The sequence below is a fragment of the Procambarus clarkii genome, chromosome 71 (genome assembly GCF_040958095.1).
Source record: "Procambarus clarkii isolate CNS0578487 chromosome 71, FALCON_Pclarkii_2.0, whole genome shotgun sequence".
NCBI classification, from domain to species: domain Eukaryota; kingdom Metazoa; phylum Arthropoda; class Malacostraca; order Decapoda; family Cambaridae; genus Procambarus; species Procambarus clarkii.
Genome location: NC_091220.1, coordinates 24828989 through 24842547, shown reverse-complemented (window position 1 = coordinate 24842547; position 13559 = coordinate 24828989). Strand labels below are relative to the sequence as shown.

The 13559-nt window shown below is 38.3% G+C and overlaps 1 protein-coding gene across 1 annotated transcript; it reads left to right on the top strand.

Annotated features, from left to right (window-relative positions):
• Positions 1-3095: 3095 nt before the first annotated feature.
• On the top strand, positions 3096-9258 carry LOC138356329 (uncharacterized). Its single transcript, XM_069312299.1, has 5 exons — positions 3096-3207; positions 6259-6365; positions 7459-7618; positions 8477-8583; positions 9038-9258. The coding sequence occupies exons 2-5, from the start codon at positions 6321-6323 to the stop codon at positions 9152-9154; spliced, it is 429 nt and encodes a 142-aa protein (XP_069168400.1). The 5' UTR covers positions 3096-3207; positions 6259-6320; the 3' UTR covers positions 9155-9258.
• Positions 9259-13559: the final 4301 nt, after the last annotated feature.

Genomic DNA, 13559 nt, shown 5'->3' with positions numbered 1-13559 from the left:
AGTAGTAACATCTAGAAGTCTGCTGATTTTATTGGATGATCCATAGATGTGTGGCTCCTCTTGTATGATATGTATGATAGATGGAATTACTAGTTCCAGTTTCTAGGCAGGCGATGAGTACTCACAATAACCTTAATTAAGCGTCAAAACAAAAATGTGTATACTCTTTTTACTCTCCTGACCTTAGTTCTCGAGCTATGTATTTCATTTTGGTACCAACGTGTTCGCAATAACATTCTCTAGAAGAAAATCAGCAAAAACGGTCACCAAAAGTTATATGAATACCAGCACCCAATAAATACCTACGTAGATGACTCGCCGTGAGTGCCCAAGAGCAACAAAATGTTTTTACTCTTGGGATTGTTATCACTTCCACACTTGTCCTACAGCGTTAATTTTGGTATCAATGTACTCGCAATGAAATTCCCAACACGGTGATATGAATATAATCGTAGAATAATGGTCGCTGCCCACCCGCAAGAGTGTGGGAAGTGGCGGAACTGTTACCCAGTATTGGTGACAAGACGACACATGGGCGATACAGTGCTTTGAAAGTTTATAATTATATCACTGTCCTGACATTATTATTGTATGTACGTCATTCATTTTTGTGCCAATGTTTTCGCAATAGAATGTTCTATGAGCCCGTAGGTAAAAAAGAGCAACAAAGCGTAAGATAGAATAGCACCATATATAAAACAACGCTGGTACATATCAGTGAGCGTCAAACACACACGAAATGTGTGTGTTTGATGGTGGTCAAACGATGTTTGATGTGTTTGATCAGGTGATGTCCTGATCCGCATAATTAAAGTATGAATTATGTTGAGAAAAAATAAGAAAAAAGGGAAAAAACAGGGGTGGGAGAAACATGACAGAAAAAGAGTAAAAATACAATTTGGTCAACAAAACAGCATTGTTTAAAATAAAAGATATGGATTGACATTTTGGGGGTTAGGTTGGTAGGTTACATTGAGTTAATTAGGTAGTACTTAGTGTTTATCTGTTATAGATAGGAGCTGCCTGGTATGGGCCAATAGGCCTTCTGCAGTTACCTTTGTTTTTATGTTTTTGCCCTGTAACCTAAATGGTTAGAGAGGCACATATATGGGCTTAGGGACTGAACCCCACACTACATTTAGCTAAGCTGGTTACAATCTTGATGATATAGTTACAAAATTCTGTATAAGTCGTCACATTATCAATGGGTTCGAGATCAACCACAATTTCCTGAATAGATATAACAAAGGGGATATTAATAGGGTATTAAAATTGTCAACACAAGATAGAACACGAAACAATGGGTATAAATTGGATAAGTTTAGATTTAGGAAAGACTTGGGTAAATACAGGGTCAGTAACAGGGTTGTTGATTTGTGGAATTTTTCTTAACTTATAAATTTATCTTTATTTATCTTAAACTGGTTGGGAGAGGTACAGTTTTTAACATAATTGGGAAGGTCATTCCACATTCGAGGTCTCTTGATTTGTAAAGCATTTCTAGTTTGACTAAGTCGTACTCTTGGAATATCAAATAGGTATTTGTTTCTGGTGTGGTGCTCATGGGATCTGTTACAACCTTCTAGGAAGCTTTTAAGGTCAGGATTGACATTACAGTGCAGCGTTTTATATATATAAAATACACATGAGAGTATGTGCAGGGACTTAATATCTAACATATTCAGAGATTTGAGTAAGGGGTCCATATATACTGCCCGGTTGCCTGAAATGCTATAGGCCTACTATAGTGGCTTTAGGTATTGTATGCACTAGCTCTATCTATAAATCCAACATTATGTTTGTAAATCAACTATGTATGTACTTTCCTGAATAAAATTGACTTTACTGTACACTTATATTCTCTGTGGATTTGTTACCCCTATCGTTTGGGAGAAAAAAAATGACTAATACGTTCGGCGAATGACTTTGACTTCAACTTCACTTTGACTTCGTTCATGTCATCGTATTTTCCGTAATATATAAAGGTTATGACAATGCAATTATATTATTGTGTGCAAATAAGTTTGAAATTTCATGTACCCTAAAAATATTAAAATAAAGAATAAGAATAATTAAATAATTGTTGTAGTAAATTGTCACACGTTCATCATACGCAAACGAACACACAGTTTGGAGCGTCAGTACAAGACCGCCGCCATTTTAAAACACGGCTTCGAATGTAAGTAATGTTTTTCTCGTACTAACACTGTGTTATACAATAGATTTGGTCTTGAATTCACAAATTTAGTTGTTACATCTGACAGAGTATGTTAGACGGTGTAATGCTGGTCCATGTTAACGTATTTGTGGGCTTGGTTGGTTTAAATGTGGAGGCGAGGCCTGGCAGTGCTGGTGTATGTGGAGGCGAGGCGAGGCCTGGCAGTGCTGGTGTATGTGGAGGCGAGGCCTGGCTGTGCTGGTGAGTATGTGGAGGCGAGGCCTGGCAGTGCTGGTGTATGTGGAGGCGAGGCCTGGCAGTGCTGGTGTATGTGGAGGCGAGGCCTGGCTGTGCTAGTGTGTATGTGGAGGCGAGGCCTGGCTGTGCTAGTGTGAATGTGGAGGCGAGGCCTGGCAGTGCTGGTGTATGTGGAGGCGAGGCCTGGCTGTGCTAGTGTGTATGTGGAGGCGAGGCCTGGCTGTGCTAGTGTGTATGTGGAGGCGAGGCATGTACAACACTCCCCAATAGGAAGAAAACCCACTGGGTTCTAGGCTAGGTTAGGCTTATCTGTAATAATTGAATTAAGCCTAGCAAAGCCTAGAACCTAGTTCAGTAATTTAAAAAATGTTGTAACTTGAAAAATGCCATTCAATACATTACACAATTTAAATATTTTCAGGCAATCAACACAACCCTCATGTTGGCTAACCCTCTCTCATGTTGGTCAATAATTTAATTATTTTTTTATGGAGTAATCTTTGCTGTTGAAATGTAGTCTTTTTGAGACTACATTTCAAATGTAGTGTGTGTGGAGGCGTGTATGTTAGGTATTACCTAATATACACGGTGTAATATATCTATCTGTGTGAAATAGATTAAATCCATTTATTTGATATTCAGCTAATAGTTCTGTATTTTCTACATTCATCCATGTTTTGGTAAGTGCAATAATATGTATTGTTTCATTGCAGATTAGAGATTCAAGATAGTTCTAGATTTCCGAAGTACTGAAACGCGCGCCATACAGGCTTGGTGGATCTAGGTGCAAGGTAAAATTATTTACATTTACTTGTTTTGTATTTATGTTTTGAATTTATATGCATATATGCATTTATATGCATTATTCTATAGAATAATAGATCTCGTAATAATTTTGCAAAAATAGTGGCATTTACTATTTTTAAAAGATTATTAAAAAATTTACTGATATGGTGCATTCGGAAGGGCGAAGAGGGAGAACGGCCTGTTGACATAGCTCGGGTGCAGGGGGGGGGGGGGGGTTGTGTAAAAGCCTGGTTTGTGCCTCGGAGAGGCTATGGGATCCAGTAAGTTCAGTAGAACTTCGGTTTCAACCCTTTTACCCTGTTGTAGCTCAGTCGATTAAGGCAGTGTCTGGAATGCTCCCGGACGCAGGTTCGAATCCTCGTCACGGCCCTTGTGGATTTGTTCATTTGATGCATCACGTTATTCTGATCTGTGTGTGTAATTCTTCACTTGCTACAGCAACAGGAATGTGTGTGTATGTATTTGTGTTGTTGAATATGACCGAAAGTGTAAGATTAATGATTCTAACACAAATCGTCTGAATATTTGTTTTTCTTCACTGTCGAGAGTAGTTAAAAAAATTTACTCGAGTTTATTTTCACACTTTATTTATGGTCCTTAAGTCCCTCTCCTTAATGCTGCTGCTGTTTCTCGCATCTTTGCATCGCTTGTATGTTTGGGGGTTTGGCCTCTTGCTATATATTGATTCCATTTGTGTGTGTTTGGGTCTCAGGCCCTCTCGCAATTTCTGTTGAACAAACCCCTTTTCCTAGTTCTGCATCTCTCCTTTGGTACAAATTTTGTTGTGCTTTTATCATATATTTCACAAAACTTGACATACATTTCATTTACTTCATGTCCTATCAGCAAGTGTTTGTCAAATTCTTTAAGGAAAGTTTATCATCCTGATTGCAGATCTCTAGCGATATTATGTCAACTTCTTGTGGATTCGCAATCATTATTTAATTTACCTTTAGGTGTTCTTTCACCAGCACAGCAACACTGTACCTCTCCCAACCAGTTTAAGATAAAAACTAAGTACTAACTAATTAACTCAATGTAACCTACCTTACCCCCAAAATGACAACCCATGTCTTCTATTTTAAACAATGCTGTTTTGTTGACCAAATTGTATTGTTGTTTTTTTCTGCAATGTTTCCCCCCCCCCCCACCACTCTACCACCACATTGAGTTTAGTAGCTCTGTGCACGTCAGGTGCTGTTTAATATACAGACCTACTCCTCCATTTGACCTAGTTTCTCTATCACATCTATATCACTTTGTGCTTTAGCCCTGGTGGAGCTTGGTCCACCAGGCTGTTGTTTGGAGTGGCCCGCAGATCCACATACAGTCTGCATATGATATACAGTCTGTTGATCAATTAAACTACAGTAGTTAGTTTTTATCATCCGAATGCACCAATATGTGTTCATTCTTCCCAGATGAAGGAACTAGGTAATATTCATCATCTGAATGCACCATCTGATGCTTTAACACACTCATGATACACGAGAGGTTTAAAAAACTTTTAAAACTTTTAAAACTTTTTGACCTATGTATTTAAAAGCAATTCTAAAGTTAAAAAGTGTAGCATAGGCCCCTCACAGAATGTTCTTAATATGATCCTCAGGTTATAGTTTTCTATCTAAAACCACCCCTAGATCTCTTTCTTGATCAGAATTCTTTATAGATCTCAGTGGCTCGATCATAGAAACTGCTCTAAATCCTTGTTGGCCTGGATTGTGGAGGTCATTGGTCTCTATAAAACTAGTAATCTGACTCCTGATCACTCTCAAATAATTTTATTATGTGGGATGTTAGTGCAACTGGTCTATAATTCTTTGCCAATGCTTGTGTTGTGTTGTGTTGTTTTGGTAGTGATGTGCAATGTGTTGTTTTGGTAGTGATTCGTCCAGTTCTGGTAGTAGTGCGGTTGTTGTGTAGTGTAGTACTTGTGTGCTTGTTAATGACTTGTATTCCAGTCTTGTGGGTATCTCCTTTCCCCTACGGGCCAACTGCTTTGTTCTTACCTAGCATTTTGCTTTGTTTGGGTATGAATGTTTGTGTGCCGTATATTTTGCAAAATTTGCCATATATCTCATTATTTACTCCTCTGCCTAGCAACAAGTCTGTCTAATTATACTCATTAACTGTTTTTCAAAGTTCCCCATAGTGTCCTTTATTGAAATCGAGTTCATGAACCGTTTCAATGTTCTTATTTTCTTCTAGATTATATCTTAAAGTATATTTAAATGTTATTGTTATTATTGTTATTAAATGTTATTGTGACATTGCATTGCAATTGAGCTATGTTGTTTACCATACCGTTCATTTCGTGAGTATAAGTATAGATGCCACACTTGTGACAGGTAAAACCATGCCTTTTTTGAAAAACAGCACCGTCTGTTGCACGTAAGAGCAACCCACACTATATTATGTTGCGATATTATTTCAATATTTCCGATTGTATTGATAATTTGAATTTTCATAGATTTCAATTTATTTTCATTTCGATTTAATAATTTTGTGCGACATTGCATTGAAATTGAGCTGTGTTGTTTACCATACTGTTCATTTCATGAGTATAGTTTATTTTTTTATTTTTTTCATTTCATTTTTTAGCTGTTCTTATTTTTCAGTGATGGGAATATCAGATCATTTGATGTTCCCAATTTTCTGATGGAAGCATCAGACCATTATAGAATGCATCGGATGAGGTAGTTTGGAATGGTGGGGAGGACGAGAGGGGGGTATGGTGGGGAAGACGAGGGGACAGAGGAGAGGGTAATGGTGGGGAGGACGAGGGGACTGGGGAGTTGGGGATGGTGGGGACAGGGGAATGCTGGGGAGGACAAAGGGACAGGTGAATGGGAGATGGTGGGGGAGGAAGAAGGACAGGGGAGGGGAAAATGGTAAGGAGGACGATGGGACAGGGAAGTGGGAATAGTGGGGATGATGTGGGGACAGGGAAGTGGGAAGGACGAGAGGACTGTGGAATGGGGAATAGCAAAGTGAATTATAATTATATATATTAATTAATTCTTATAAATTTCCAGAAGCCTGTATCAACACCCACACTAATGCAACTGAAAGAGATGTTGAGACAAGTATTGCTGATATGTTGAAGAACGCCCCAAACAAACTTTGTGGAAACAGATACAAGGTAAAGTTTGCCAATTTGCTGTAGTCTAATTCAATTTCTTTTTAGTAATCTTCGAGAACATTTAGGCTATGAATAAGATAAAATAATGTAACTGATTTTGATTTATTTACTATTTATTATTTATTTACCGTTATTAGTATAATAGATCTCGTAATAATTTTGCAAAAATAATGGCATTTACTATTTTAAAAAGCTCGGGTGCAGGGGGGGGGGGGTTATGTAAAAGCCTGGTTTGTGCCTCGGAGAGGCTATGGGATCCAGTAAGATCGTCCTTCCTTTCCTCCCTAGAATCTGGATGTAGCAGGTGCTCAATTGTCAAAAGTGAAAAATTGGTTTTGTCTTCCGAATGCACCATTTCTGTAAATTTGCTAATAATCTTTTAAAAATAGTAAATGCCATTATTTTTGCAAAATTATTACGAGATCTATTATACTAATAACGGTTTGATAAAATACAGTAGACTGCCTACTGGTTTTACCTGTAATAAGGTTTGATACAGATGATTATGATTATGGTTTTGGCCTCCACCACCCTCTCACCTAACTTGTTCCAACCATGTCTACCACGGTTTTGTCTTCCGAATGCACCATTTCTGTAAATTTGCTAATAATCTTTTAAAAATAGTAAATGCCATTATTTTTGCAAAATTCCTGAATATTGTCAAAATGACGGAAACCCATATGTCAAAAACACATGGAGATATACCAATCCTGGAAGACATTCTTCCATCCCCACTTGAAACTGTTGAGCAGGTGGAAAGTCTGTCACATGAGCTAAAAGTTAACAGTGAATATAAAAAGAGTATGGTAAGTGTTGCTGAATTTTTTTAGCCTTGTACATATGTCTTTTGATTAGTTTTTTTGCAGATGAAGGAAGGTGGGGTGGCACATAATTGATTGTTCAGTGTTATGTTTAAGGTACAAATAAAACAAAAGCAAAAGTTACTCAAATTCGTTGATTTTTGTAATAGTTAAGAAGGAAAATATTTTAATGCTATTTATTTAATACAGTTGGAAATTAGAAAATCTAATGTTGAGATTGAAAGATATATATTATTCTCTATTACCTTACAGCTTATGCATTATTTTAACAGGTCCAGACGCTGTCTCAAATGGGCGGTGCAAGCTGTGGAGACACAGTGAGACGAATGATGAGGAGGATAGGGACCTATGGGGTCTGGTCTCAGTACTCACTCGTTGGGCGCAAGAGGAAACGTGTCTTCAAAACCTTGGATATTTGTAATGTAATAATAAGTACGTAAATTTGACATTTTTTTGGATTATATATATGTCTGCATGTATTATGTATTATACTTGCATGCTTGTTAATGACTTGTATTCTAGTCTTGTGGGTATCTCCTTTCTCCTACGGGCCAAATGCTTTGTTCTTACCTAGCATTTTGCTTTGTTTGGGTATGAATGTTTGTGTACCTTCATTGTATATTTTGCAAAATTTGCCATATATCTCATTACTCCTCTGCCTAGCAACAAGTCTGTCTAATTATACTCAATAACTATTTTTCAAAGTTCCCCATAGTGTCCTTTATTGAAATAGAGTTCATGAACCGTTTCAATATCCTTATTTTCTTCTAGATTATATCTTAAAGTATATTTAAATGTTATTGTGACATTGCATTGCAATTGAGCTGCGTTGTTAACCATTCTGTTCATTTCATGAGTATATTTTATTTTCTATTTTTTCATATCATTTTTTTTATCTGTTTTTATTTTTCAGTGATGGGAATATCAGATCATTTGATGTTCCCATCAGAAAATTGGGAAAGTCAGATCTTTTGATGTTCCCAATTTTCAGTTGGAAGCATCAGACCATCATGGAATGCATGGGATGAGGTAGTTTAGAATGGTGGGGAGGACGACAGGGGGGATGGTGGGGAAGACGAGGGAACAGAGGAGAGGGTAATGGTGGGGAGGACGAGGGGACAGGGGAATGGAGAATGCTGGGGAGGACAAAGGGGACGAGGGGACGGAGGAAGACTGGAGAACAGGGGAACACCTAAATAAAAGCCAACAATGTTATTACTCTGTGGCTTCTTGTCTCCTGACAAAAAGAATTATAATTATATATATTAATTAATTCTTATAACTTTCCAGAAGCCTGTATCAACACCCACACTAATGCAACTGAAAGAGATGTTGAGACAAGTATTGCTGATATGTTGAAGAACGCCCCAAACAAACACGGTGGAAACAGATACAAGGTAAAGTTTGCCAATTTGCTGTAGTCTAATTCAATCTCTTTTTAGTAATCTTTGTGAACATTTATGCTATGAATAAGATAAAATAATGTAATTGATTTTGACTAAATATGTAGATATATTTAATTTTCTGAGCACTAATAATGAAAGAAAACCAAAATAAGAGGTGGCTACTATCTCTAATAATGGGCTGGAATAATACAGGATATAATAATATATATATATATATATAAATATATATACATATATTTATATATATATATATTTATTTATATAAATATATATATGATATATATATTCTATTCTATTAGTCTATTCTATTCTATAGTTTTATATAGATTCTTGTTTTAGTTTTTTTCTATAATATGGAAAGGGTTTTTAATTAATAAATTAAATATTATATAATAAAATAATGTATTATTGAAAACAATTAGTAACAAACAATATTTCATTACAGGGTGGTGAAGCAAGAATACATGTGCATCACATAGCAGAGTCGGATATGACGAATAATGAAAACAGCGGAGAGCCTGGTGCATGGCATACCGCTGAATCTTCTCTAATGTCTATATAGAAGAATCTTTGTTTCTGTGTGTATATATGTATATATATCATTAATAATATATATATATATATATATATATATATATATATATATATATATATATATATATATATATATATATATATATATATAAGCCTATACTTGCATAAACCACAAGTGAAGATTAAATAATCTTTGGACAACACCCACCAGTGGGACTCGAACCCAGAAAGCACAACTACCTTCCAGTAGCAGGCATAACTAGTATGCTTTAACCCACTACACCATCAGACCTTTCAAAAGAAGTAGATAGTTCGAGATATATATATCTCAAACATCTCTACTTCCCGAAGGCACCAGATGAGTGTGGGGTCAGTCTGCATTTTCCATCAAGCCACTGTCAATGTGAGAGAACTCGTGTCCAGCTTATAAGCCTATACTTGCATAAACCACAAGTGAAGATTAAATAATCTTTGGACAACACCCACCAGTGGGACTCGAACCCAGAAAGCACAACTACCTTCCAGTAGCAGGCATAACTAGTATGCTTTAACCCACTACACCATCAGACCTTTCAAAAGAAGTAGATAGTTCGAGATATATATATCTCAAACATCTCTACTTCCCGAAGGCACCAGATGAGTGTGGGGTCAGTCTGCATTTTCCATCAAGCCACTGTCAATGTGAGAGAACTCGTGTCCAGCTTATAAGCCTATACTTGCATAAACCACAAGTGAAGATTAAATAATCTTTGGACAACACCCACCAGTGGGACTCGAACCCAGAAAGCACAACTACCTTCCAGTAGCAGGCATAACTAGTATGCTTTAACCCACTACACCATCAGACCTTTCAAAAGAAGTAGATAGTTCGAGATATATATATCTCAAACATCTCTACTTCCCGAAGGCACCAGATGAGTGTGGGGTCAGTCTGCATTTTCCATCAAGCCACTGTCAATGTGAGAGAACTCGTGTCCAGCTTATAAGCCTATACTTGCATAAACCACAAGTGAAGATTAAATAATCTTTGGACAACACCCACCAGTGGGACTCGAACCCAGAAAGCACAACTACCTTCCAGTAGCAGGCATAACTAGTATGCTTTAACCCACTACACCATCAGACCTTTCAAAAGAAGTAGATAGTTCGAGATATATATATCTCAAACATCTCTACTTCCCGAAGGCACCAGATGAGTGTGGGGTCAGTCTGCATTTTCCATCAAGCCACTGTCAATGTGAGAGAACTCGTGTCCAGCTTATAAGCCTATACTTGCATAAACCACAAGTGAAGATTAAATAATCTTTGGACAACACCCACCAGTGGGACTCGAACCCAGAAAGCACAACTACCTTCCAGTAGCAGGCATAACTAGTATGCTTTAACCCACTACACCATCAGACCTTTCAAAAGAAGTAGATAGTTCGAGATATATATATATCAAACATCTCTACTTCCCGAAGGCACCAGATGAGTGTGGGGTCAGTCTGCATTTTCCATCAAGCCACTGTCAATGTGAGAGAACTCGTGTCCAGCTTATAAGCCTATACTTGCATAAACCACAAGTGAAGATTAAATAATCTTTGGACAACACCCACCAGTGGGACTCGAACCCAGAAAGCACAACTACCTTCCAGTAGCAGGCATAACTAGTATGCTTTAACCCACTACACCATCAGACCTTTCAAAAGAAGTAGATAGTTCGAGATATATATATCTCAAACATCTCTACTTCCCGAAGGCACCAGATGAGTGTGGGGTCAGTCTGCATTTTCCATCAAGCCACTGTCAATGTGAGAGAACTCGTGTCCAGCTTATAAGCCTATACTTGCATAAACCACAAGTGAAGATTAAATAATCTTTGGACAACACCCACCAGTGGGACTCGAACCCAGAAAGCACAACTACCTTCCAGTAGCAGGCATAACTAGTATGCTTTAACCCACTACACCATCAGACCTTTCAAAAGAAGTAGATAGTTCGAGATATATATATCTCAAACATCTCTACTTCCCGAAGGCACCAGATGAGTGTGGGGTCAGTCTGCATTTTCCATCAAGCCACTGTCAATGTGAGAGAACTCGTGTCCAGCTTATAAGCCTATACTTGCATAAACCACAAGTGAAGATTAAATAATCTTTGGACAACACCCACCAGTGGGACTCGAACCCAGAAAGCACAACTACCTTCCAGTAGCAGGCATAACTAGTATGCTTTAACCCACTACACCATCAGACCTTTCAAAAGAAGTAGATAGTTCGAGATATATATATCTCAAACATCTCTACTTCCCGAAGGCACCAGATGAGTGTGGGGTCAGTCTGCATTTTCCATCAAGCCACTGTCAATGTGAGAGAACTCGTGTCCAGCTTATAAGCCTATACTTGCATAAACCACAAGTGAAGATTAAATAATCTTTGGACAACACCCACCAGTGGGACTCGAACCCAGAAAGCACAACTACCTTCCAGTAGCAGGCATAACTAGTATGCTTTAACCCACTACACCATCAGACCTTTCAAAAGAAGTAGATAGTTCGAGATATATATATCTCAAACATCTCTACTTCCCGAAGGCACCAGATGAGTGTGGGGTCAGTCTGCATTTTCCATCAAGCCACTGTCAATGTGAGAGAACTCGTGTCCAGCTTATAAGCCTATACTTGCATAAACCACAAGTGAAGATTAAATAATCTTTGGACAACACCCACCAGTGGGACTCGAACCCAGAAAGCACAACTACCTTCCAGTAGCAGGCATAACTAGTATGCTTTAACCCACTACACCATCAGACCTTTCAAAAGAAGTAGATAGTTCGAGATATATATATCTCAAACATCTCTACTTCCCGAAGGCACCAGATGAGTGTGGGGTCAGTCTGCATTTTCCATCAAGCCACTGTCAATGTGAGAGAACTCGTGTCCAGCTTATAAGCCTATACTTGCATAAACCACAAGTGAAGATTAAATAATCTTTGGACAACACCCACCAGTGGGACACGAACCCAGAAAGCACAACTACCTTCCAGTAGCAGGCATAACTAGTATGCTTTAACCCACTACACCATCAGACCTTTCAAAAGAAGTAGATAGTTCGAGATATATATATCTCAAACATCTCTACTTCCCGAAGGCACCAGATGAGTGTGGGGTCAGTCTGCATTTTCCATCAAGCCACTGTCAATGTGAGAGAACTCGTGTCCAGCTTATAAGCCTATACTTGCATAAACCACAAGTGAAGATTAAATAATCTTTGGACAACACCCACCAGTGGGACTCGAACCCAGAAAGCACAACTACCTTCCAGTAGCAGGCATAACTAGTATGCTTTAACCCACTACACCATCAGACCTTTCAAAAGAAGTAGATAGTTCGAGATATATATATCTCAAACATCTCTACTTCCCGAAGGCACCAGATGAGTGTGGGGTCAGTCTGCATTTTCCATCAAGCCACTGTCAATGTGAGAGAACTCGTGTCCAGCTTATAAGCCTATACTTGCATAAACCACAAGTGAAGATTAAATAATCTTTGGACAACACCCACCAGTGGGACTCGAACCCAGAAAGCACAACTACCTTCCAGTAGCAGGCATAACTAGTATGCTTTAACCCACTACACCATCAGACCTTTCAAAAGAAGTAGATAGTTCGAGATATATATATCTCAAACATCTCTACTTCCCGAAGGTGCCTTCGGGAAGTAGAGATGTTTGAGATATATATATCTCGAACTATCTACTTCTTTTGAAAGGTCTGATGGTGTAGTGGGTTAAAGCATACTAGTTATGCCTGCTACTGGAAGGTAGTTGTGCTTTCTGGGTTCGAGTCCCACTGGTGGGTGTTGTCCAAAGATTATTTAATCTTCACTTGTGGTTTATGCAAGTATAGGCTTATAAGCTGGACACGAGTTCTCTCACATTGACAGTGGCTTGATGGAAAATGCAGACTGACCCCACACTCATCTGGTGCCTTCGGGAAGTAGAGATGTTTGAGATATATATATCTCGAACTATCTACTTCTTTTGAAAGGTCTGATGGTGTAGTGGGTTAAAGCATACTAGTTATGCCTGCTACTGGAAGGTAGTTGTGCTTTCTGGGTTCGAGTCCCACTGGTGGGTGTTGTCCAAAGATTATTTAATCTTCACTTGTGGTTTATGCAAGTATAGGCTTATAAGCTGGACACGAGTTCTCTCACATTGACAGTGGCTTGATGGAAAATGCAGACTGACCCCACACTCATCTGGTGCCTTCGGGAAGTAGAGATGTTTGAGATATATATATCTCGAACTATACTACTTCTTTTGAAAGGTCTGATGGTGTAGTGGGTTAAAGCATACTAGTTATGCCTGCTACTGGAAGGTAGTTGTGCTTTCTGGGTTCGAGTCCCACTGGTGGGTGTTGTCCAAAGATTATTTAATCTTCACTTGTGGTTT